Raw genomic sequence first — 26,074 nt, 5'->3', positions numbered from 1 at the left:
ACTGACCAATGAAGCATCAATAATTTGGCCCAAGCATAAAGTAGCCAACCACAAATAAATCAAAATTCGGCGTTATTACACAAACAATGGATTAGCATTTCTTCATTCCGCGGGAACATAATTCACAACAGTTTACAGTGAAGCTCAATTTAAGCGTTCAGTTGTCCACAAGGAAAAAAAAATCATCTCCACAATAACTAAACCCTCGCGCTCCTTGCTAGGGTGTTCAAAGTTGAGCAAGCTAGTTCGCAAAAAGTGGGGGTTAGAGCAAGCTAGTGTACAACGAATGAGTTCAGCAGTTAACTGCCAGAAGCACAAGAACAGAAACTTGGTCGAAACTCCAGATCCACTACTCAACAGTCTTCACGAAGCCATGTCAATCCAACAAGGCAGCATTGATTTGGATGTATTAACATATTGTCTAATAAGGTAAGAACAAGCTACTGGCTTTTTACATCATGTATCCTCCAGGATCACAAATTCACATCAGTGCTAACAAGAGTATTATGCCTTGGCTTCCCTCTGATTTGTGAAAGCAGGTACAAAATGTTATTGTATTTTCCCCCTCCAGTGAAGTCACTGGGGAGGGAACCAACTGCCATTGTAGAGCTTATCCGATGGCCTCGGCACTGGGAGGTTGACATCGACTTGTGTACGGTTTCTGGTATTGTCAAAAGCAGAAGCTGAACAGTTTGTTGTTGAGCCTTTATTCAAGTCTTGTTGCTGAGGGAAGTAGTCTATGACAGCTGCAGTGTCGTCCAGAACAGGAATGTCACCTGTAAGGGTTTTGAACGCAAACTCAATGCAGGGATCTGACCAGGCATTTCCAAAAAGAGATGGAAAGGCCAACCCAGACTGATCAGAAGCTGTTCCAGGCAGCGCAGCCTGTGTCAGCGGTATAACAGGTTCTGCTGCCGCATTTTGGAACTTCACATTTGTTGGAAAGCTTGCAACAGGTGCTCCATCTATTTGCATGGGAACCGATGAGTCCTGATTTTCAACATTTTTCCAGAAATCTGTAATAGGTGCTCCACCATTCAGTTCAGGAGCCCAAGAGAAACCAGCCTGCAGCATAGGATTTTCAGCATAATTTGGTTGCAAGTGATTGGTAGTGTTTTCCAGATTGATGTGTATCTGATTCACAGTGTCTGCTTGGCTCAGCTGCGATTGCTTGGTCATATTTTCCTGCATTATCTGTATTTGAGTGACAGTGTCTGCTTGGCTTACTTGTAACTGATCAGAAGTGTTTTCCTTATTCGCCTGCATTTGATTCATAGTATCAGCACTGCTCGGCTGTGAGTGATCGCTAGTGCATTCCTGAGTAGCACTTATTGGAATGAAAGTGTCTGCTAGACTTGACTGTAATTGATTGGAAGTGTTTTCCTGATTCGTCTGTATATGATTCATAGTGTCTGCTAAACTTGGCTGATCGGTAGTGTATTCCTGCATGGTCTGTATTGGAATGACAGTGTCTGCTAGGCTCGACTGTAACTCATGGGCAGTGTTTTCCTGATTCGTCTGTACATGATTCATAGTGTCTGCTAAGCTTGGCTGATCGGTAGTGTATTTCTGCATGGTCTGTATTGGAATGACAGTGTCTGCTAGGCTCGACTGTAACTCATGGGCAGTGTTTTCCTGATTCGTCTGTACATGATTCATAGTGTCTACTTGGCTTGGCTGCAAGTGATTGGTAGTGTTTTCCCGCAAAGCCCACGTTCCATTAACAGTGTCTGCTTGGCTCGACCATACCTGATTGAAAGTGCTTTCCTCATTACCATGTTGTTTATTCATGGTGCTTGATTGGCTAATCTGTGACTGGTCGTTAATGTTCTCTTCTATAGTATGTACCTGGTTGACAAGATTTATGCTATTCGGTTGATCCTTGGGCTCCACGCTTACTTCATGCTGAACATTCAGTGCAGCTAAGCGGGGCGACACTCGGACAGGTGTCGCTGCAGGACTTGTTTTACGCTTCTTGGATTTCACCTCAACATTTTGTTCTTTTCTTTTACCAGATTTAGATTGCCTTTGAGTACGTTGTGCAGAGACCGGTTGAACACTGTTGTGTTCTGAAGTTTCAAGCCTGTTGCCATACCCTTCCATTGCATTCATGCTCCCAGACTCTACTGACATCATATGTTCAGTGTTACTTCCTCTAAATGGAGTAAAAAGGTCCACCCATGGCAGCATGATACCTTCTGATGTTAATATTTCACACTGAATAGCCTTATCAGCAGTACCTGGCCTTGTGTGTTGTGATGTACTCGTCTGATTCCACAAAATTATTTAATAATAAGCAGTGAACGTTGGAAAAAGCAAGCGGAAGGACATAAATATAAAGAATTTTTTTAACCCATCTCCTAAAGTTTCATATAAGATCTATAAAATGAAATTGTATTCAGAAATCATAAGGCATCTGAATCTTGTGATCTGGTTACACCATAGAAGGTGCATCTGAAGTCAAAACTATAATTCTCCACACAAGTGGCACAAAGAAAAACATGAATAAGTGATATCATAATTTCTGTAAGATAGTGAGTCAAACAGGATAAGAGCAGTTGGCATGCGGATGGTGTGCATGACCTAGAGCATCACATGACTAGGACCAAACCTGCCAATATCTATCATGAACAGATAAGTTCAACTTGAGGTGTGCAGTAGAGTTATGATACCTAGCATTTGTTTCCTCTAATGTTTTGATGGATGAAAATATACGAGAAAAATTGCAAGGGACTCACATGAGTTTGGTTTTCTGTTATACAAACATCATAGATGGTTCCCTTCTTTGGTCTCACAGAGCACTGTCTGATGTCTCCTGTTTGAAGATAACGGTGCACATCCTTCAGAGAGCGAAATTCATATCCACTGACTGGATCAATGTAGTACTGCAGTGATCAAAAGAATTAGAGGTCGACAAAGGGGTTCAATAAAAAGTAAACAAAGCAATGTGAAGCAAAATAAGATTTATGTAAGACATTCTATAACATAGAAAACACAAAGTTTTGTATATCTTGTAGGTTAGTTGCTATATTTAGTTTTCCTTTAAAATAGTCTCCATAACTCAGGGACTATCTGAGTAGGTCATTGTTAACATTATGGATTTAGCAAGAAAGAAATATTAAAGTACATCCCGGTCTTACTCTCTGGTCTCTACCCTCTTCCTAAAGGGAGCCATGCTGTCCAGCCATCCTTCCAATGGTGCATACCCCATAATGACTTAATGCTCATTACAGGCATAGTACTTTAGAATTCCTTTAAGGTAGTTTACATTATTCAGGGACTACAGCCTCTATCTAAGTAGGCCATTGTTATCATTATGGATTAAGCAAGAAAGAATTATTAAAGTTCATCCCAATCTTAATCCCCACCATCTGCCGTCCAGCCATCTCTGATCCTTCCAGTAGTAGTTACCCCATAATGACTCAAGGATCATTATAAGCATATTACGAGGTAGGAAAGAGTCAAAGGTGAAGTATAATTACAGCAGAGTTCATTCGGAATTTGAGATATTTTGATGAAAATGTATCTTAACTACAATCATATACCGAGAGCGAGAGCGAGCGAGGGATGTTCAAGTAAAATGTACTTTCAATATATAATTTTTTATTCCAAATGAAGGTAGGTTATGATGACTTAGATATGCTGTTTAGATATAGAAAAAAGAAGAGGAAAAGGATCGTAAGTTCGTAACAACATACCGGATCATTCTTCTGACATGATTCATTCTTTCTTGGCCTGTATTCTCTCCGCCATCCATCAGGCAGCCCCGCAATGACTGAATCATCCTTGCTTACAGTCTAGTAATGAAATATTACGAGGCAAATTCTGTCATACTGGTTAAGGTGCACCTTTAAAACAAACGAAAAGGGGGAAGAAGTTAGAAACTTGCGTGCCTTAACAGCAAGGCTTCCTTGGACAAGGCCACTTCGTGTTCTAACAGGCTTATCTTCTTTCAGCCATCCATCAGGCTGCCCCTTTGTGACTGGTTCAACCTTGTTGAGAGCCTAATAATAATGACATAAAAAGTGGAAATTTCAGAATATTTGTCATGCTGAATTATTTTTTGATAAAATGAGAAGGGGAGATTAGCAAGAAATTTGCATGCCTTGACAGAAAGATTTCCTCTAATAAGGCCACTTCGTGTACCAAGATGTTTGTCTTCTTTCAGCCATCCATCAGCCAGCCCCTTAATGACTGGTTCATCCTTGCTTAGAGTCTAGTAATGAAATAAAAATGGCAATTTCTCACAATACTTGTCACGCTGCACTCTTAAGACAAATGAAAGGGCAAACAAGAAAATTTTGCATGCCTTGATAGCAGGGCTTCCTCTGACAAACCCACTTCGTGTTCCAACGGGCATGTCTTCTCTCTGCCATACATCAGGCAACCCGTTAATGACATGTCTGTCCTTGCTTAGAACCTAGTAAAGAAATAGAAACAGTGGCAGATTTGACAAATTTTTCGTACCTTAACAATAGGGCTTCCTCTGACAAGCCCACTCCGCGTTCTAGAAGGCATTTCTTCTTTCAACAATCCATCAGGAAGCCCCTTTGTGACTGGTTCATCCTTGATTAGGGCCTAGTATGGAATAAGAATTAAGAAGTGGCAAAATTCTGACAAACTTGTAACACTGTACTCAAAACAAACAAAAGGTGGGGAGTAAGTAAAAAAATAGCGTACCTTGACAGCAGGGCTTCCTCTTACAAGCCCACTCCGCGTTCCCACAGGCATGTCTTCTTTCATCCATCCATCAGGAGGCCCCTTCGTGACTGCTTCATCCTTGCTTAGAGCCTAGCATGAAACAAAAAGTGGCAAATTCTAGCATACTTGTCATGCTGCACTCAAAATAAACGGAGGGGGTGAGGGGGATAAGTCATAAACTTGTGTACCTTCACAACAGGGGGGCTTCCTCTCACAAGCCCACTTCGTGTTCTAGAACATGAACTGTCGCTGGAATCCATAAAACTGTTTCTTCTTACAAGCCCACTTCGTGTTCTCGAACATGAACTGCCACCCGTGATGTCGTTTCCTCTTACAAGCCCACTTCGTGTTCTAGAACATTAACTGTTGCCAGAATCCATAATGCAGTTTACCCTGACAACCCCACTTTATGTCCTAGGACATGAGCTCCCGCCGGAATACATAATATTTCCGTTCCCCACTTCCCGGTCACTTCAGTTCACAAAGACCTGCTCAATTCCACCAAAACTACTGTGACCCCAAACTCATCTTTAAAACATGCTGCTCAAACAAAACAGGCTTGTAGTGGAACACAAAATATATTCTTCACGAAAATAGTTGGAATTAGTGATGGTGGACTGGTGTTTGGTGATTATGTCTCACAACCTAAGTAGAGTAATTTATAAAAACTAGTACAAAATCAAATTGGTAATGGAAGTATTGCTCAAGATTCTATATGTTTTACCCTTGCTACTTGTAAGTCGTAACTTTTTCCAACTTCCTGTAATCTAATTAAGGAAAACATGCTTGACCATCAACCTTTTGAAACCTTCCGTAATTTTATCTGCCTTCTGAATAGAAAAAATGAACCATACTGAAGATCAGAAAAAATACAATTATTTGTCTCAACCTATCCCTAACACTAATCATGTAGAGTCTTACCATGTCAAGTGCCTAGGAATCTACTCCTCAAAACCCATGAGGCACCTTGGGCCAGACTGGATAGTCAGCAAGCAATCCATTCAATATTTGTAAGAAGCCGTTTTATACAGCATCAAGTTGATTACATTGATGAAAAATCAGCCGATCAGCCGATTAATCGGTGATCGGCAGGGCAACGAGTAGATTAGCCTGTTATCAGCTTTAAAATCAGCCGACCGATTAATCGGGTTGACTGGCCGATTACTCCCCTGACTCGGTCGCAAAACGACTCGCCCAGCTCCAAGTCGCAGCTCAGCTCCAGGTATTTGTATTTGAGACTTTTGAGTCTATTTTTTATGTGTTTGGTTGAATGAGAATGATTGCTGCCATTTTTTTGGAATTTATAGTTTATATTTGAAGCACATTGTCGGTGTATCAGGAACCAGGGGTCCTTGAGTCCCGAGACCAGGCCGGCCGTCCGCCACGTGTCACCATCCCGCAAGGTCCCCCCTGCAGGATGAGGAGAATCTAAGTTCCAGGAGAAGGTGCTCGGGGCCGCAGCCTCTGGTTCCCGAGCACCCCAGTTCCCCGATGACCCGCAGAGTCCAAGTACCGGGAAGAAAGTGCTCGGAAGGGTTCCCACTCACCCCCGAGTACCATAGTCCCCCGATGGTTCGAACAGCCAAGTGCTCGGGAGAGAGTGCTCGGGGCTGCACTTGGCAGCCCCCGAGGACTCGGTTCCCCGAAGGTCCTACCGAAGTGCTCGGGAGAGAGTGCTCGGGGCTGCACGTGGCAGCCCCCGAGGACTCGGTTCCCCGAAGGATCTGCCGAAGTGCTCGGGAGAGAGTGCTCGGGGCTGCACGTGGCAGCCCCCGAGGACTCGGTTCCCCGAAGGATCTGCCGAAGTGCTCGGGAGAGAGTGTTCGGGGCTGCACGTAGCAGCCCCCGATGACTCGGTTCCCCGAAGGTCTTACCAAAGTACTCGGGAGAGAGTGCTCGGGGCTGCACGTGGCAGCCTCCGAGGACTCGGTTCCCCGAAGGGTCCTACAGGAGTGCTCAGGAGAGAGTACTCGAGGCTGCACGTGGCAGCCCCCGAGCACTTGGTTCCCCGACGGTTCGCGCAAGATCGCCCGACGACCCGAAGGGTCCCGTCGGCGGGGTGTCAGCCAGTCAAAGGTCCAATGCCGCATTTAATAGGCACGCGCGGCCTGACATCCTGACATTCTCAGCTGCCCACGCCCTAGTGTCAGTCCCTGTCATGCTTTGGCAGAGGGGCGTGGGTCCATTAATTGCACGGGTCCCGTCCCGTATCATCCGGGTGCCTCGGGATAACGTTGCCAGGATCGAAGCGTTCCGCCTGCCACCCTGCCCTGACAGAAGAACAAGACAGGGTGGGCACACCGGGCGCCTCTGTGGCTGCCCAGTGGGCCCTCTCAATAGCGCCGGAGGACGTCCACAGTGGCGGGTGGTCGGATGCGCGCCGCATTTTTCCACCGCCCCTGTCACTTCGCCAAGACGGAATGATGACGCCTTTCTCCGTGGCGCCTTGGCACTCACGCCCCCTCTTTCCCATTCAGGATAAGTCGAGGTCGGCGTGTGTATAAAAGGAAAGGATGAAGAACACAAAGAAGACACGCAAAAAAAGACGGAAAAGTTCACAGGTGAAAGATACGAAAGGTACACGCGAAGAACATCACAAACAAGCTCGAGCAGAGCTAGAACACGGGAGCCTTAAGCTCTTTGTAGGCAACACACCCTTGTAACCAGATACATCCTTGAAGAATTCCCTTCAAGGAAAGATATTGCACTCACACAGGAGTAGGGTGTTACGCCTCCGTGCGGCCCGAACCTGTCTAAATCCCGGTGCATCTATCTCCTTTTTGCACTAGGTCGATCATCCCCCACCACCAGCCGTTGCATTTATTTCCGTTTCTATTTATTTTCCCCGACGAGCTCGTTCAGGATCATCCCCCCGGCCGAATCTTTAAAAAGGGGTCTCTCGGGATCCCTGCGACAGGAGTTCATCCTCCGACACACATACTCATAGATTGTTATTTATTTTGCAGATTTATAGCCTTCCAATCAAGCATTCGTCATAAAAACTACAATATCTAGCCATCAAGGTAGCACCTCGCTGTCCTAGTTAGTTCTTAGCATCTTATACATGTATACATAAGTACTTTATACCAACAGATTAATGGTCGACCAATTAGTTCAGTTAATCCCCGATTATTCCACGATAGATCCAATTTGAAAACATAAACCAATATAAGCCAGAAATCAACCAAAAAGTGTGTGTGGGGGGGGGGGGGTGCTCCTGAGTCTTGAGACACCACACCATGAAACGTGCCTTGGAATGTCTTTGCACGTCATGGATTAAAGCATTGTCCATTGGGCATAAGGAAACTGAAACTTTTGACCTCTAAACAGAACTGAAGACCAAATTCGTTATATGACCAGCAGCACCGCGCTCAGTCATCTCCATCGGCCCATCCACTAAAGCACTGGTACCAACCCCAAAAAATGGTCATTTGAACCCTAAATCTCCCCTGGGCAGCTAATCAAATAGTCAACCAGCCCGGAAACCCGAGAAACGGCACCATAATTCAGTACCATCGTGAGCCAAAATTCCCAACTTTACCCTAGCTACCGTACGGAATCAATCTCTGGCACCAAAAATTCCATCTTATCTCACTCTCCAAATCCACCCCCAACAGGAGAATAGTAAACTCACCCAGCAGAGAATCACCAAACCACCACACATCGACCCGGAGGAGCCACCCGCAGTCCCGCACCGAATCACCCAGCCAAACCTCCCGGAGGCCACCGAATCCCACCGGCTCCCAATCGGCCAGCCCTTCTCGCCCCAGGAACCCGAGAGCCCAGACCAGCAGAACCGCCCCCACACCAGCGCGCCGCCGGAGAGAGCGCGAAGCCGGAAGAGAGCGGGAGGCGTAGGGAGGGAGGGAGGAGGCAAGAGGAGAGGGGAACTCACCGTCCCAGCGCTGCGGCAGGGGCCGCCGGGCGCATGGCATCGGGCCACCCGGGGGCTAGGGTTACGGCGAGGCGTGGTGGTGGAGGGAGGGGCCAGTCGAGTGAGGTGGGGAGGCGGAGGGGTCAAGAGAAGCGGCGACCTTTTTTTTTTCTGGAGCAGCAGCAGCAGTAGATGAGAGCTCCACGCCAGGCACGCACGCGTCGGCTCAAGTCGCTAATGGCGCCGTGGCATACAACTGTGCCAACGTCGTAGCGCCCAATAGATCAATGGTATCAAGTTTATAACACCATCTAACTATTTTCTTTTTATTTCATTTTTTTTCTAATTTCTATTTTTTTAAAAAAATTATTTTATTTATTTTTTTCTCACCTATAGCAGCTTCTTTTCGAAGGATTCGTAAATTGAAATAAGAGATAATTTCATCTTAAAAGAATAGCTAAAAATACCTTCAAGAAGAAAATCGTGAAGGAAAACGGTCACGAAGCGAATCTGTTGGACATGATCTAATGTTATAAAAAAAATTATTTCTAAATAATTTTTTTAATAATTTATTTGTAAAATATATTTTTCAAAAAAAACTAAAAATAAAAATTCCACACTATATTCATACACGTAGCACTTCCCCTATCAGAACAGGGGGCTGCATGTGTTACATCCAAGTGGGTATTGTCAGTTTGATAGCAACTAAGCTTTTGATTAGCTAAACTTTTTGTTTTTATTTTTTTTAAATAAGAAATTTACATATGCACCCACTTTGAAAGATTACAGAGCGAAACCCTGACTACTTTCAATGAAGATAGGTTTAAAATAAAAAAATATTGTGTTATAATGCTATTAAAATTTTAAACACTATTTTGTTATGAAAAAATTTAAAAAAAAATCTATGGTGTAGAGAATAATATCATCTAGCTTTCTACTTAGTCGTCCTTCCAACGGACAATATAAGTCTAAATTTGTAATTTTTCAAAACAGATACATATATTTGCAAATTTCTATTTAAAAAATAAAAATAGTGATTAGCTGCTCTAGTGGGCACAATACGTCCTGCATTTTTAAACGGGCTCACCTCAGTAAAAATCCAAAAATAGGTACAACCTTATATTTACATTTACTTTGAACGTGTTCTCTTGCTGATGAATATTTCCAAAAATCATCTATTTTTTCTATCACGTCATGCATGCAAGCAATTCCTGTATCCCGAACGGCTCACGTAAGCAATTCCTGTATTCCAAACGGCTCGTGTCATCAATTATTGTGTTCTAAAGACTTCGGGCTTGTTTGACTGGGAACCTCTAGAAAATTTGCCTGGCTGGAAGGAACCCTGGAACCTGCCTGTTATGTGTTTGGTTGCAGCCTGACTTTCAGCCTGGTCCAAGCAGCAACTCCATGCCCAAGACACCGAAAACCAGTCAGCCTGGTCCACGGAGCAGCTCCATGCCCAGCAGTGGCCACGCCAGGTTCATGACCGTGCGTCAGGATCTTAAGAAAATTACAATGCTATTTTATAGTGTATTGTTTTATGATTGAATGGTTATTATATATAGAGTAAATTTCGTAAAACTACACTATAATGGTTAAAACTATCATAAAATTATAATTATTTCTGTTATTTTACAAAACCATACTTACTTTACGTTACTTTATTATAAAAAACATTTCTTTTAGTTTAACTATCACAAAACTATATTTTTCCCACTTATTTCACAAAATCACACTTATTTTGCATCCTTTTATCACAAAACTACATTTTTGTTACTGTGAATAGATCTGACAAGATAGGTTCACGCGTCATACTTACATACTTCAATCCTCACCATTTACTGACGTGGTCGACTACGTCATGTCACAATTACTTAACAAGTTAGCAGATTCTACGTGGCCTTTGGACTTCTTCTCCTAGAAGTTACCGATCTGGCACGAGTTGAATTTCTAGACACGAAAAATTGGTGTGTTGGTGGGGATTGGCCCATTTAGCCGCCCAAATGGTGTCTAAGCCGATCCCCACCATATAGCGAAAATGACTCTACTAAGCCATAATTGTAATTTTAGTGATTAATAATAACATGGTCATTTGGACTAACATGTTTGTCAAGAATATATGTTAGTATGTCTCATAGATGTAATACATTAAGAAGCTAACGCAGTCCAAACAAAGTTTGATTGAATTAAAGAAGTCCTAGGAGAATTGATCTCACCGGATAGTCCGATCCAGAGAAAATGTGCACTCACCAGAGCTTTGTGTTCAGAGACTATTAGTCTCATCGGAAAGTCCGTTGCTTTGTGTGTTGAACTCACCGGAGCATTTCTGACAAAGGCGAGAAGGCTGAGGACCTCATCGGATAGTTCGGTGATCTGTACTAAATAACACCAGAGCATTTCTTGCAGAGAAGAATGCAAGTGCAAAGACTGATGATCAACCCATCGGAAGGTCCAGTGCTTGATTTATGCTCATCGGATTATAGCATCGGAGCATTTCTTGTAGAGACGACTGTAAATGTTGAAGAATAAAGAACAACCCACCAGAAAGTCCGGTGCTCTGAAGATCAATGCACTGGAACATTTTACACAAAAAAAAAGTTATACAGTCTGGCTCAAGATAACTCACCGAAAGGTTCAATAATGGATTTGAAGGCACATCGAAATGTTCGGTATCCACATAGGTTTTGAGTGAAGTTTTAACGGTTAGTTTCTGAGTTTGTACTCACTGGATGACCTGATATTAATACTACTATTCTCATCAGATCATTCGGTGCTAACAACTTTTCTGAGCCGTTGGAAAAATGGTTAGTTGGTGGATTTGAGGCTATAAATACCCATTCACTCAGTCATTTGACGTGTGACATGCTGCTGAAGTCTAGAGAAAGCTCATACATACTTGAGAAGACATCCAAGTCATCAAAGTGCTTATCTAAGGCGATTAAGAATAAGATTAGAGAGTGTTTAGTGCTTATAGGCTTAGAGTGAGTTGTAACTAGGTGGTGCAGTTTGAAGAAGGGATCAAGAAGTGATCCTAGACTGTACCGAGAGGTACGTCGATAACTTGGAGTCTTTGTGACTCGCCAACATCTTGGACTTTGGTGGCTCAAACTTTTTGACCCTCCGATTTGGTGTGGAGCGGAGATAAAATACGTGTACGTGGATGCAGAGACCTTTGCCTTGGTGGCTCAAGCTCCGAAGTAATCACGGTGGCAAGAGATCCGAAGAGAGGTTTATGGTGAGACCTTGCTTTGGTGGTTTGGTGGTTCATCCGGGTTGAGACATTATCTTTATGACTTGATGGCTCAATAGCCGTGATCGGGTACCGACTTGGAGCATATCATTTGTGGAGCTCTAACGTGGACTAGGAATGACATTCATGCCATCGATACCACAGAATAAAAATCTCTTATATCGAGTTTATCTCTCTATCTTATTTATATTTCTGCATTTACGTACTTATAATTTACCTTGCTAAAATATGTTGTAATCTTTTTAAACGGTAGAGTAGACACACTAGATAAACCTAGAGCATATTTAGATATAAATTGATATAGTTTTATCTTTTGAAGTTATTTAGAGCTAATTTATTTTAGTTTCTAAGTGTTCTAATTCACTCCCTTTAGAATGTCACTGTTCTTTTACATACCAGCGCCAATTTTTCACATCCAGAAATTCAACTTGCGTCAGATTGATAACTTTCAAAAAAAGAGCTAAAGATCACGTAGAATTTGCTAACTTAGCAAGTAATTGTGACATGGCGTAGTCGACTATATCAGGATACGGTGAGATTTGAAACATGAAAGTATGACACGTTGACCCATCTTATCATATTTATTCACAATAACGATTATAGTACAATTTTATAAAATTTACTCTTATACATAATGAAGTGGTGAACAAGATCTTCTTCGCTCTAGATTTTCCATTGATGCTCATGCCACCGAAAACCATCGCTTGGCTCTCGAACCACACAGCCTGATTGAAATACCTCTGTAATCATGATGCTTTCACTACACCATGACACAATATTAAGGGTAGTTAATTTTTGGAATAATATGGATTGCCAACAAGTTACTCGCCGCTGGAAATACACTTTTTGCCCAAAATTACGATAGATATCAAACCATCTATCAAGAATAAATAAAGACATAGACAAATTGACTACCGGTAATATACTATTATTAGGAGAGCAACTTAGCTGCCCTATATAGAATTGTAGGACATCTTATCTACCGAGAAATCAAGGAATCTTGATGCACGCGGCCTATTTAGGTGAGAAGGAAAAAGGTTATATGTATACACGGAAAGAGAGAACCAATCAGCCTGGTCCACGCAGCAACTCCATGCCAAGAACACCGAAAACCAGTCAGCCTGGTCCACGCAGCAGCTCCATGCCCAGCAGTGGCGACGCCAGGTTCATGACCGTGCATCAAGGTCCTAAGACAAATTACAATACTATTTTTATAGTGTATTGTTTGAAGATTGAATGGTTATTATATTATATATAACGATGAAGTGCTGAACCAGGTCTTCTTCTCTCTAGGTCTGTCCAGGCCGGCGAAAACCATCGCTTGGCTCTCGAACGACACAGCCTGGTTGAGATACCTCTGTAATCATGATGCTTTTCGCTGGACTACTCGTTTAGCTTCGGCATTATCTTGATTCATTTTTTTCCGTTCGTTTGGATATAGCTTGTGGTTCACCGCGTTACTCATGATTAAGATTGTGCAACATAATTAACGCTATGGCTTTTTAGAAACCTTGTCTTTATATTTATCCCCTATTTAATTAAGTACAAATGAGACTTTTTATTAGAAATATTTATATTTCTATAACCTTATTAATTGAGAAATATAACAATCTAAACCACTTAATTTGGTAATCCATATTATAATTGTCGACATTAATAAGGCCCATAAAATTAGAAATCGCATTGTCATTAGCATTCTCAGGCATATTTCAACCAAACCGACCTTCTTCAGATTTGCAGGACTACTCTAAGCTGGCACATAAGCATGAGTTTTCTTCGCTATTCTTACACTATCTCAGAACGGATTATCGCAGATGATATTAAATCCTATCACTGACAGATATCGATTTCGTCTCTGTAAAAGTATTTGTAATATCGAGCTTGTTATAGATAATTATAACTTCATCTGTAATAGAGTTACACACGGACATATCCAAATAAGACATGTATCTGTAATTAGCTACACATATCAGTTTCACAAGCCTTATAGGTGGATTTTTTTTTTTGAAAAAATCATCTGTGTGTATTAAGGGTTACATGTGGATTTTAAGAAAACCTGTCTATATAATATATCATAGACGGATTTTTCTAAAAAAAAAAAAGTCTGCGTGACCCTTACCCTCTGAGAAACCATTTTGCATACTGACAACCCTCGTGATGTGGCATACATTATATGCATCATATGCAAATTATATACACACACATAATGAGTCTATTATACACATATGCGTAGTTACTATTCACACTACGCACAACCAGTTACAATCCGAAAACCATGAGCTACAACTCGTTAGGTAGACTAGTTATAATCACACATCCAGAAAGTATATAATTACAACTCTAGATCGGCCTGCACACTGTGAGAAAGCATGCATGCATGCAGGGAATCTTTTGTTAATTTTAATAGTTAAAATGCAATATTTCTAGAACCACATATATAATTTTCAATCCGTTTAAAGCATATTGTTAGAAAAAATATACTTAACAAAATGCTATTCATAAAAGCTATATTTGATGAAGTTTTAGGATCGTAACAAAGTTACATCCATCTAAGTCACCTAGTTATGTATTGTGCTACACTGCAATTATAACTTGGGTTAGTTGTAGTTCAAAAATAGCTGAGTTACAACATAGTTATAATATAGTAGACACTCTAGTTACGATAACATAGTTACAATATGGTAGACACTCGAGTTATGACAATGCATTATCGAGTGAGTACTAATTACAATATGGTATATATTTTAGTTACAACATGGTGAACACTCTAGTTATAACATGGTGAACACTCTAGTTATAACATGGTAGACAATCTAATTATGACATGCATTATCGAGTGTGGACTAGTTACAATATGATAGACACTCTAGTTATAATATTGATAATTACAATATTATCGTAATTAGTTACAATCAGTCAGCCTGGATAGGTAAGTTGCAATCTCACTACGCATATAATTATAACTGCTCTATACATAAAGTTACAATAGGTAGTTACAATCACTCTATGCTTATAGTTATAATATCTCTATGCACATGATTGCAATTGTTTCTCACGAGGTGGGAACACACTCAGTTATCTAGCGGGCCTGTGGGGTAGTGGGATGGTGGGATTCCTTTAACCAGCCTTTGACCATGCATGGGTGGTGGGAGTTGGTTCATCGGGTGCTGTTGGTTGATAATTGGTGCATGTGCACAACTCGTACAGCCAGCGTGAGTATCCACAAAATAGATAAACAATATATATATATATATATATATATATATATATATATATGTATCACATACATATACATCATATGTATCATATTTAAATTAGTTAACATAAAAACATTGTTCATAACACAGCTCCCAACCTAAATAACACACAGAAATAATATTAGAAGAACCTGATTCAGACACATAAACCTATACACAACATAAATCCCTCATATAGGTCTTCGAGGATTGAGCTTCAACAGCACGCCTACGTTTGACCACAATCTCAGTAAAAGTATTATTTTTACACATATTCTCACTGTCATCATGGATTAGCCACCATCCTGACTAACTCAGTCACGCGCCGAAACCAAATAAAATTTCTTCCAAATCTCTTACCCTTGTTAAGTAAAAGATGATGATCCAAAATAGACTTACAGTTCACGATAATGTATCTATCGTGATGAACACCAATAGAAAAAATTTCATCAGGAATAAAATAGAAGAGAATGCGATTCACAACATAAATTAGGTTCATATTGGTGCCCTTCACAGTAGTGAAGAACACATGTTCCACATGACCGAAATTGACGTCAAGCATTCTGACCGTGGAAGCAGCCATATGAACAACTGTATCCTCTGATACTTGATAGCAGTGAACAAAGACATATTATATTGCAAATCTGGGACATACAACAACAACATTCAATACACATAATCAAATCCTAACAAAACCGTGATGCAATTTGAACTCACCTCAGTGCAAGTCAAAACCTTGATTCGTTGCCTAGATCTCGAACCTACCTTGCAAAATCAAACACTAATAAACCTTAACTCATAGTTACGGAAGGGGATCAGATGGCAACGATAAGAGAGAGAGAGAGATGAACTTCGTTGCTTTAGTGAGGGAGATGAGCGGTTTGTAAAAGAGATAGTGGGAAGAGGAGAGCGAGAAATCAAATTTAAAACAATACTTGTGTCTTTAACTATACATGGTTTATCATAGTAATCCGTATACGTCTATCATACTGACGTAAACAGATCTTATCATAAACCGTCTGTGATAATATCATAGATAGAAAAAAAATCATCTATGAGTTCTCGCATACTTATACGCCGATCATGTTAGAGATACGTTTGCTTAGTAACATTCTCTTGGTGTTTTATTAGTGATGGATCCTAGCTAGAAAACTATCTCTATTATTCTACCTGCTTTCGTTGTTTTTTGGTAGTGTTATGCATGTTTTGAGAATCATACATTTCATACGTTTTGAAAAATTATATGTTCAACAAAGACACAAGTTAGAACACGTACCGTCACTTCGCTTTTGCCTCTCGTCCTCGGCATTATTGAAACTAATGCAGAATTTCACTGGAGAATAATGCAGTAACACTAGGTGGATGAATCATCGAAAAGTATATATGCATGCACACATGTTTCATCGACGTAACACGCGTTGTTTTATTCTCACCACAGCCCATCGGTCGATGTGGCTTGAGGCTCGTACGTACGTGCATATAACAGCACAGCTATACATCTGTTGCAACAGCTCGATCGCCGTACGTCGGCACGGCCACACCACACCACACCGTCGCACTAGATCTTCATTTTCCCGTAGACATGTACTGATGTACGTACTCTGTACTCACGCGCACACACACACAAACACGAAGACGAAGCTAATCTACGCACGCACGCACGTACGTACACTTTCTGTCTTGCTGGTTCGATAGCTAGCTAGCACTGCCTGACACACTTGCACTGGCGCCTGACGCCGTCGCAGTTGCCGCCGCCCCAGCCCTCCTGCATGCACACCTGCATGCAGTTGTGGTCAGAGAGGCACGGCCCCCGGAACCCCCCGCTCCGCCGCCGGCAAACACGCGCCTCCGCCGCTTCCTCTGCATGCATGGATACCGCGTCAGTCGTCGTAGTCATGATTACATGTGTGATCAGTGCATAATTAACGGAGATGATAGAGCACGTACGTGCGACGATGAGCAGCAGGAGGAGGACGGCCACCTGCGTCGCCACCTTCCTCGTCCACATGGCTGCTGGCTATGATCAGCTGCTGTAGTGTTGGTGCAAGAAGAAGGCTCAGCTAGCTCGTACGTGACGACGACGGTGGTGACTGCTGAGTCAGATTAGCTGTGTGCTCGACAGCTCGAGTAGGTGGAGAACTGGAGACAGATCGCCTGTCTGCATGTGCATGCATATATAGGCCCCGGCCTGCAGGCGGTCGACACCGCATGGGAGCGAACTGAACACATGGAAGGCCACGCGGCGGGCCTTGCCCCAGCTGTGCATGCACTCGACGGACATGGGCGGCGGTCCAAACGAAACACTTACGTTAATCAGGGGCCATGCCAGATCCAAATCGAGAGATGCACGTACAATTAATATTTATAGAATTACTGTTCATTTACTGTTCATCGTCACTAAACATAGTGGTAATTTTAGATGAGGGGAGGTGCATATGCACCCACCCGCCATAACGTAGTTTCACCCCTGACGTTAATCAGGCAGATCAGGCCGGGCCACGATGAGATATGGGTATACATTAGAACCATGTACACTATTAATATTAATACAAACAGCTTTAAATAGAAAATATCTGTATTACTACGCTAAAGTTGGTACCGCTTCTCGCTATTTTCGCATATGATTTAGTTTGGAGTCATTTGCTCCTTAAAACTATCTTATACTTAAGATGTCATACTAAATCATTTCTATAGTATTTATTATAACTAGTACAATACAAGTATAATGTACCGGTGAACGGGGATGGGTACGTACATAGCACAGGCAGAGGCAGGTAGTTAGACTGCCGGCTTGTGTCATCGTCTGATCGTGGCTTGTTGCTCGCCTGGCCTGGCCCGGGAATGGATGAACACGTACGGCCTCACGACACGGCAGGTGGCAGAAGGAGAGCTGCCACGTGTCCGCCGCGCTTGCTGCCCCGTCCCTATAAGTAGCAGCCAGCTCTGTTACCTCCTCGATCTAGACAACGTCGGCAAAGCTGCTCAAACATCTAGTTAACCTCCTCCTCCTCGAATCCTTTAAAAAGTAGCCCGCGAACAGAGGCCGATCGGTCGACGTACTACAGATCGATCGATGATGGAGCTCGAGTCCAGGGCGACCGTGTGCGCTGTCCTGCTCATGCTGCTCTTACTGTCACGTAAGCTCAATTCACTTCTAGAGTTAAACTCTGTACATATAGTTCGAAAACTCCGCGCAAAACACTTTCTTGAACGTGCTTCCAGCTGACTCTGCGTGCTAACGGATTTATCTGTGCGTTCCATACCGAGCACTGACCGTGGTCATGGGCGGATCCACGTTCATGCAAAGTACTAACTTTTTGCAAAAAAAAATATATATATATATAGCAGTTATACTATATATATCTCTGGTAAGCAAAACGTGAGTCAAAATTAATATACATCATCCACTCGACCTATTAACTTTAAGAGATTTTACCTTCTCATATCACAACAGTAAGTATCAGAAGTTCATGATCTTTATAGTATATTGAATACCTAATCGCTAAAATTTGGATTTGCCACTGACTGTGGTTGGTTTCAATGTTTCTCAGACGGCGGTGGCAATGGCGGCGGCGTGGCGGAGGCGCGCGTGTGCACGGGGAAGAGCCAGCACCACTCGTTCCCGTGCATCTCCGACCGCATCTGCAGCAACCAGTGCATCAAGCAGGGCGGCGGGTGGACCGCCGGGTACTGCCACTGGAGGGTCTGCCGCTGCCAGAAGGCTTGCTGATCATCGATGGCCGTCCTCCCGCCGGCCGCGGGATCTTCTGCATGCATGGAACAACCCAGACATGTGAGCACGCTAGCTGTGTCTTTTCAGCGATAATAACAGCATGTAGTCATGTACCCAGCTGGTCTGGTAGCAGTATATATAGCACTACATATGTAGCAATAATAACAGGGCGTCACACGTGTGCGGCAGTGTTCTTATACTAGTAAAAAGTCTTTATTATTGGACTAATCACCTGCATCTTTATCATTACAAACGTCTACAAACTAATAAGTTTATCACCCAAGAACAGACCTCCGTGGCAGAGATTATTGCAAGAATTAAGCTCAACCACTGTCGCAGTATCATACTGTACGTACAATGGACAGCTGTTACATCTGAAAGGGAAGAAGCATCAACAGCGTCTCCTTACTCAGACCCATGGTTGCAAACAATAGCTGAATTGCTCGGGCAATTATCAGAATTTGGCTCATGTTTCGATCCAGAACGCACAGATTTAGATTAAAATCTCCTCTACCCAAAAACAAAAGCATGCCCTCCCTCGTGAGCAGCTAAGCTTTATTGCAGGCTGCGTCGAGGTGGGTTCCTCTATATCTGCTCTCAGTGCCTGAAGTGCCTGACGCCGGTGAAGAGGAGAGACACGCCGTACTTGTTGCAGCAGTCCACGGCGTCCTGGTCCCTGATGCTGCCCCCGGGCTCCGCGATCACCCCGACCCCGTTCTGGCACGCCTCCTCCACGGCGTCGCTCCAAGCTGCGCCAGCGTGTGTTCAACGATAGATTAATTAATTACATAAAGCACAATGCAGCTCATGGCACAGGTGTTATGGCGCATCCAGATATAATTCAGATGTCGCCTTGTAAGATCATAGGCTAGTGATGTAACTAGAGACAATTCCATGTATACCATCGAAAGTTATCAAAATCCACGATATGCCATAAAAAAGTTCTCGTCCCTCATGTGCCACTACTTGAAATTTCTCATATGCCACCACTTGAAATTATCCTTACTTTGTATGCCACTACGGTCGTAATAGTATTAATTCTAATGGTACACACGAGATGAAAAAATTAAATTTCCCTTCCCATGTGTGCCACTACCGCCAGCTCCGTTACGACGACAGTGGTACATAGGGGAAAGAAAATTTTAAATAGTGACATATAAGGGACAAGAACTTTTTTATGGCAAATTGAGGATTTCGAAATTTTACGATGGCATACAAGAAATTATCTCAATTAAGTACATGCTTGCTTCTACAGCACAGGAACAGGTTGAAAATTGAAATTGACTATTCGTTAAATATTTCAGTGCTGAGCCAAAGACTTGTAGAAAGAATGCAAATTTTGTTTCTTACCAAACGGGAAGAAGGCATCGCTGGCCAAAGCGGCTCCCTTGGCCTCCTCTCCTGCCTTCCTGAAAGCAATCCTCAGGCTCTCCAGCCTGTTCGGCTGGCCACTTCCCATGCCTAGCATGCAGTTATTCTGCATCCAGAGCATCAGCCGCAGGCCCGCAGCACCAGGTTAGTTTACCGAATCAACAAACTGTTCGACGCAAGAGATTTTTCTCCGCAAAGTGAAAAGAAAGCTGCATTGACCTTGGCGATCACAATGGCGTTGCTCTTGACGTGCTTCACGCAGAGCCATGCGAATTTGGCGTCCGAGAGTTCACCATCCTCCGGGGCCCTCTCGGACATTTTTGTGAAGGAGATGTCTTCGGGGGTCAGATCGTCTGACTCTTGAGCCAGCCAGCCACCGTTGACCTGCCTGAGTGACAGCATCCCCTTCCCACTCCTCTTTGCCTCGAGTATTCTCAGCGTCTTTGATTTCCCTTTGAGGACCTCAAGGCCCTTCTCTGTATATCCGGGTGCGACAACAATCTCGTAGAACATTCGTGTCTGGCCGTCTGTGGGACTCCTGAATTCACGGATTTCCCTTGCAAGATTCTAAACATATAGCGATGTCAATGTGTCAACGATAATGGATAACAACAGAGGGAGAGGAGTTGTAGCTTTGAAGCATGGAGTCTGGTTTATACCTCGTCGATTGTCGTATTGAAAGCAACTATGCCGCCAAACGCGCTAACAGGGTCTGCCTTTACAGCCAACCTGTATGCTTCAAGGATGTCCTGTCGGGAGGCTACTCCGCACGGATTTGTGTGCTTAACCACAACACAAGTAGGACTCTCAAACTCTGACACACAGTTCCATGCGGCATCCGCATCCAAGTAATTGTTGTAAGACATTTCCTGTATAGAAAGTCACCATATATGAACTCCTGATGAAACATCACTACACTGGTGCTTCATGAGTTCACAAAGAGCAGGAATACCCGAAGCAAGTTATATTTACTGAATAGAACAAATACTGAAGAAACAAAAGCACGTAAAGGGTAACATCAAGCTAATGAGATGCTCTTCAATAAGTGCCTACAATTTGCGCACCATTTGACTGAGGCAACAACTAAACACGCATGATTCTCTCACCTTTCCATGGTGCTGAATTGCTGTAGCAATACCACCAGCATTGACTAGAGAAAGACTCTTGTCACCATAAAAGGCAGCCTTTTGATGGGGATTTTCACCATAGCGAAGCGTAGACTTCAGTGAGAGGGGCACAGTAAAGCTTGGAGGAAATGTATCTCCTGCAGAAGACCGTGATAATTCATTTCTGATAAATATAAGCATCAGATAAAATTTATGAAAGTAGGGCCGATACCTTCATTTGATTGCTTCCACAACCACTCTGAGACCGCTGAATCATAAGAAGCAACATGCTGGAAAGCTTTCCATGCTAGTGTCCTGCGGAAATGCGGGTCATCTTGCTTTCCTTGTAGATATTCCAGTAGAGCAGGGTAATCTTTATGATCAACAATGACAAGAACATCCTTATGATTCTGCAAGGCGTAAAAAGTACAGAATAATTAAGCAGACTGCAAAAGTACAACTGTTACTACCAATGTACTACATAAATTGTACAGGTATAGATGAATGGAAAATCCATTGCTAAGCGTAGCTTATGACATGTAAAACGAAATCAACTTTACATGAAGATAGTTTGCAACACTCCATTAAGCCTTGGTAGGTAAATAACTGCAAATGACAAATAGTCAAATACTCTACCTTGGCTGCAGCTCGGATCAACGTAGGCCCACCAATATCAATATTTTCGATGCCATCCTCAAAAGATATTGCACCTGAGGTGACCTTATCATAGAATGGGTACAAGTTCACTACAACCACATCAAATGTCCCTGTGCCCAAAGGAAAGGTCCTAGTCAACTGACAATAATACTGCCATGACCGTTACCTCATCGCAAGAAACTTGACAGATCTTTACAACATTTGAGTGAACATTGCACATTTGAACTAAAAGACTCACCAATGCCATGCTCGTTCAATGCTTTCAGATGGTGCTCCTGGTCTCTTCGCGCAAGAATACCACCATGTATACTTGGATGCAATGTTTTTACTCTTCCATCAAGCTGAAATTACCCCCAAAAAGAAGTTAGTGGAGATAGAAATGCATAATTTATACTGCTTGTTAAAAGCTCTCAACATGACAGTCCATATCTTTTAAATGATCAGTGAAAGGAAAAAATAAATGTTAGCTTGAAATGGAACTGCAATATCTAGTGAATATGGACTTACACAAGTAGAATTATGTACTGTGCCTACCAGTTATTCAAACAACTGTTACGAAGATTCAGGAGGCATAGAAGAGAAGAATTTTGGAAACTACAATATAATTGTTTCATCTGATTCACTGATGCACTTATAAATAATAGCAAGAACTACAACTACTGCATGTTTTAAGAACCCTTACGAGTAATTATATTTTCAACATTTCCAACTATTTTTATTCAGGGATCACTAAACTGACTATGATAAGAAACAAATATTTTAAGAAATGCTGCAACATTTAAACATGAACTAGGCTTTACCATTTCAGGAAAATGTGTAATTTCTTCAACTTTTGTAACTTTAACTCCAGCTGCTTCCAAGCTTGATGCTGTACCACCAGTGGAAATAATAGAAAACCTACAGGAGCAAAATCTTCATTTAATTAGAATCAAAATATCAAAATTAGAAAATATAATTTGAATTCATAGTAAATCCTGTATAAAATCATGTTTTGGCAAATATTTTACTAAATCCAGATCTTGATATGAACTGTTAGCCAATGAAAAACATGAGGGCCGAAAAATAAACTGTCATAAGAAGCTTATTACCACGAAGCCTAACTTTGAAAAAGGGCAAAATAAGATAAGTTAGCATTGTCTGAAGTAGGAATTGATGTACAAATATTGATCGCGATGATGCTGAGACAATATATAAAACACAGGAAGACTCGACAGTCAGCACAATCGAACATGAACTTGAAAACATGCAGCTATCGTCAATTATACAATCCGATAGAAGGGTGCATCAGAAGATGAAAGGGTTACCCCAAGCGTGTTTTATCTGACAATGATATCAGTGCTTGCTTGACTCCTGTTGCTGTAGGAACATATAGTTAGTTCATATTGTTTTGAAAATTAATTAACAATCCATAATATAGAATCTGTCTTTAAGTTATGAACAAGATAACTGAAAGAGAATATGCAGAAACTAATGGCATATAAGTATGCCATGAAACCAAATTTATTTATTCAAACACTTGAACCCTGGATAAGATTAATCAATTTACACAGAGCAACAAATCAAACATATCTACATGGACTTCTGGATAGAACCGAATCAACCAGAGCAAAAGATTCTCATGAAGACAAAGCCATCGACTAACATGTTCAATACAAAGTGCCAAATATTTCAGTTTGCATGCATGAGTTTGAACTTCAAACCACACGCCCAATTGGTTAATACTCCCTAATGGCTAATGACATTAGCATAGAATAATTTCGGCCCCGACACCAAAGCCAACTTAAGAACGAGAAGACTGAAGCACACATTTCTCTCTCAAAAACAAAGAGACCGCTCCATTACTTCTAACAATTAGGCTTTATGGTTTTGTGCTAGTGAGGTCTCAACTCTCAAACACATTGCTTCTATTCAAAGAAATAGGAGCTAATTGCCGATTGCTCTTATTTAGTGAAGGAACCCCTCATAAATTGCGTCATAACTAAGCATCACCTGTTTCACATAGAACCGCACTGTATCCCTTCTTGACACTTCCAGATCAGGGTTTTAAAAAGGTTTAACCGATTAAGTGGTTCCAAACACGGCTCCTCCTCCAACAAAATTCATGTACACTTGCCAATTGCTCTTTCTCAGCGATTTTAAACCAGTTATATACTGCGCTTCAGCATGTGCACCAGCAACCCGATTCTAAATTGCGGAAACAGATTGGCTTCGAAGTTGAATTAGTAGAAGAAGAAAAAATAAATCTTTGACACAAAGTTCCAAACCAAACCCAACACGGGCACACCGAGCAGAGACAACGCATAAGCACCCACCGCTCAACTTCGCCTCCATCGCCGTCGACGCGCCGGCCTCCGCCGCCGCCATGGAGCGCCCCTCAGAACGCTCCGCACCGGACGAATACGATAAGAATACGCGGCGGCACTGCAAGAAACCAAACCCACCGGACACTGAGCTCGCGAAGCAACTAGTAAAAAGAAGCAAACTCCAAACCGACGGGGAGGGAGGAGCATGGGCGGAGAGAGAGTACGTGCTGGTGGGGCGAGCGGAGGAGGGAGCCGCGGCGGCTGTGAGGGGACGCGCGAGCGCCGGCGGCGGCGGCGGGAGACGAAACGAGATAAAGTGGCATTCTCGTTATTTTTGGCACCTGTTGGGGGTGTTATTTTTCTCTCTCTATTTTCGCTGCTTGCGGAGCGAATCAGCGAAGGGAGGAGAATATAAGGCACTGTTTCGCAAAGCTCTATTGGTGAATTTTGAAGGATTTCGTAGAAATTAGAATAAATAGTAGGATTTTATACTAGATTATTAGTAGTAGATTTTGAAAATGATTTATAGAATTCGCAGAAGTAGAATTTGTTTTTTACAGTATCCTACATAAAATAAATTGTGCAGAAGCCTAGGTTGTGCCAGCGGTGTTAAATGTTGTCTCGCTTTTCGTTTCACAGATGGGCTGGGCTGGGCCCACAAGAGGTTTAGGAAACTGACCGGGCCGGTTTGTTTTCCTATAGTCCATAAGCAGCCATCCTAGATTACGACAGCACCATGTCCCACATGTCATATAGTACTAATTTTGTAGCTAAAATTTGGCATCATGTGGCGATCGAATTTTTGCAACAAAAGGTGTAGCATGCCAGGTAGTTTTTGCTCATTTTGTCTTAGAAACCTAGAATTTTCTTACAGCGGTACGTAACGTACTTGTCAATAACGAGATATCTATGTTGATTTTGTTAATCTCTAAGCTCTGCATCTACGGCTAGATACTATATGAGTACATGTGTCTGCTGATAAAGGATGTACATGTATCTGTGTGTTGTACTGGAGTTTTAAAAAAAAAATTGTAGCTAAAATTTGCCATACTGTAGCGATCAAATTTGTGCAACAAAAGATGTAGAAAAAAAAAGTATGACAAAGTGCAGGCACACCATCTCCATCGTCCCTTCGCGTCACCTCCTCCCCCAATTGCTTTTGCTGCTGCTCCTTTTCCTCTCTCGGTCGTTGCCTGCCTGCCTGCCTCCATGTTCCCCATCCGATGGGTGAGTCTGTGCTCTTGGCGGCCGACGGCCTCGCCCAGCTTCCTTCCTGTTCGAGGAGGACCACAGCTGTGCACCACGTCACATCAACACCAGAATAGGCAGGTGCACGACATGTCCACAGCACGCCCTCACCTGAGGAACGAAGAAAAAAGAGAAAGAGGCGCAGTGGGATGGGTGTGGCGGCCAAAGGAAGCCGGTGCCTCGTGCTCCTCCGACATCCTTCCCGCCCTCCCTTCCTATGAAACAATCACAACCCTTTCTATGCCTAAAACAAATGAAATTTGTGCTTGGAACATTTGGTTTTCATGATTGGAAACATTGATTTGTGGGTGTTGTGGCTCACCAGAGGTGCCTTCTTGCCGGAGTCAGAGCAGGGTTCTCAAAAATCAGTCAATATTTGTGAAAATTCAGTCCGCACCGAATTCAGAATTCAATCGGTTCTAAATTTGAATTAAAAATTAAAAAAATCACAAAAAATCACAAATACTGGAGACGATTCCAAGACCTTTGTGATTTTATTTTCAAAAATAATGTCCTTTGCATCATGTTTTCATGGAGAGGAAGTTTGAAAAAAAAAAGAAAAAGCATGCTTTAAAAAACTTGCAGCTCACTTAGT

General features: G+C 42.4%; 3 protein-coding genes across 6 annotated transcripts; 1 reads left to right on the top strand and 2 right to left on the bottom strand.

The window, feature by feature from the left end:
* Positions 1-362: 362 nt before the first annotated feature.
* Positions 363-8,775, bottom strand: LOC133898442 (uncharacterized). Of its 4 annotated transcripts, none has more exons than XM_062339139.1 (11): positions 8,597-8,775; positions 5,426-5,531; positions 4,890-5,189; positions 4,681-4,791; positions 4,468-4,578; positions 4,310-4,369; positions 4,106-4,216; positions 3,894-4,004; positions 3,699-3,797; positions 2,739-2,885; positions 363-2,268 (listed from the first exon to the last, which is right to left on the bottom strand). In XM_062339139.1, exons 3-11 carry the CDS (start codon positions 4,959-4,961, stop codon positions 577-579), a joined length of 2,514 nt encoding a protein of 837 aa, XP_062195123.1. In that variant the 5' UTR covers positions 4,962-5,189; positions 5,426-5,531; positions 8,597-8,775; the 3' UTR covers positions 363-576. The 4 variants fall into 4 exon arrangements, with proteins under 4 accessions (XP_062195123.1, XP_062195121.1, XP_062195120.1 ...); XM_062339137.1 differs by lacking the exon at positions 8,597-8,775 and adding an exon at positions 5,623-5,639; XM_062339136.1 differs by lacking the exon at positions 5,426-5,531 and having other exon boundaries at positions 8,336-8,775.
* Positions 8,776-18,137: 9,362 nt separating this feature from the next.
* Positions 18,138-19,189, top strand: LOC133899244 (defensin-like protein 2). The gene is made up of 2 exons (XM_062340223.1): positions 18,138-18,198; positions 18,613-19,189. Exons 1-2 carry the CDS (start codon positions 18,138-18,140, stop codon positions 18,789-18,791), a joined length of 240 nt encoding a protein of 79 aa, XP_062196207.1. The 3' UTR covers positions 18,792-19,189.
* On the bottom strand, positions 19,074-24,610 carry LOC133899245 (uncharacterized). The gene is made up of 12 exons (XM_062340224.1): positions 24,456-24,610; positions 24,241-24,349; positions 23,233-23,284; positions 22,729-22,825; positions 22,167-22,269; positions 21,908-22,038; positions 21,504-21,681; positions 21,272-21,429; positions 20,825-21,034; positions 20,385-20,732; positions 20,145-20,271; positions 19,074-19,543 (listed from the first exon to the last, which is right to left on the bottom strand). Exons 1-12 carry the CDS (start codon positions 24,552-24,554, stop codon positions 19,392-19,394), a joined length of 1,764 nt encoding a protein of 587 aa, XP_062196208.1. The 5' UTR covers positions 24,555-24,610; the 3' UTR covers positions 19,074-19,391.
* Between the last annotated feature and the right edge of the window lie 1,464 nt (positions 24,611-26,074).

Source organism: Phragmites australis, chromosome 18, assembly GCF_958298935.1.
Source record: "Phragmites australis chromosome 18, lpPhrAust1.1, whole genome shotgun sequence".
NCBI lineage: Eukaryota > Viridiplantae > Streptophyta > Magnoliopsida > Poales > Poaceae > Phragmites > Phragmites australis.
This window is presented reverse-complemented; position numbering and strand designations above follow the sequence as displayed.

What these genes read in the sequence shown, in the direction of transcription:
- LOC133898442 (XM_062339136.1), bottom strand. Translation starts at nt 4,961, where the DNA reads ATGGATTCCAGCGACAGTTCATGTTCTAGAACACGAAGTGGGCTTGTG. An exon ending in GAAGCCCCCCTGTTGTGAAG is followed by an intron (nt 4,792 to 4,889) that starts GTACACAAGTTT and finishes GTTTCATGCTAG; the next exon opens with GCTCTAAGCAAGGATGAAGC. An exon ending in CATGTCAGAAGAATGATCCG is followed by an intron (nt 2,886 to 3,698) that starts GTATGTTGTTAC and finishes TGATCACTGCAG; the next exon opens with TACTACATTGATCCAGTCAG.
- LOC133899245 (XM_062340224.1), bottom strand. Translation starts at nt 24,554, where the DNA reads ATGCCACTTTATCTCGTTTCGTCTCCCGCCGCCGCCGCCGGCGCTCGC. An exon ending in TCAGATAAAACACGCTTGGG is followed by an intron (nt 22,826 to 23,232) that starts GTAACCCTTTCA and finishes TTGCTCCTGTAG; the next exon opens with GTTTTCTATTATTTCCACTG. An exon ending in TGATCCGAGCTGCAGCCAAG is followed by an intron (nt 21,682 to 21,907) that starts GTAGAGTATTTG and finishes TACGCCTTGCAG; the next exon opens with AATCATAAGGATGTTCTTGT.
- LOC133899244 (XM_062340223.1), top strand. Translation starts at nt 18,138, where the DNA reads ATGGAGCTCGAGTCCAGGGCGACCGTGTGCGCTGTCCTGCTCATGCTG. An exon ending in CATGCTGCTCTTACTGTCAC is followed by an intron (nt 18,199 to 18,612) that starts GTAAGCTCAATT and finishes AATGTTTCTCAG; the next exon opens with ACGGCGGTGGCAATGGCGGC.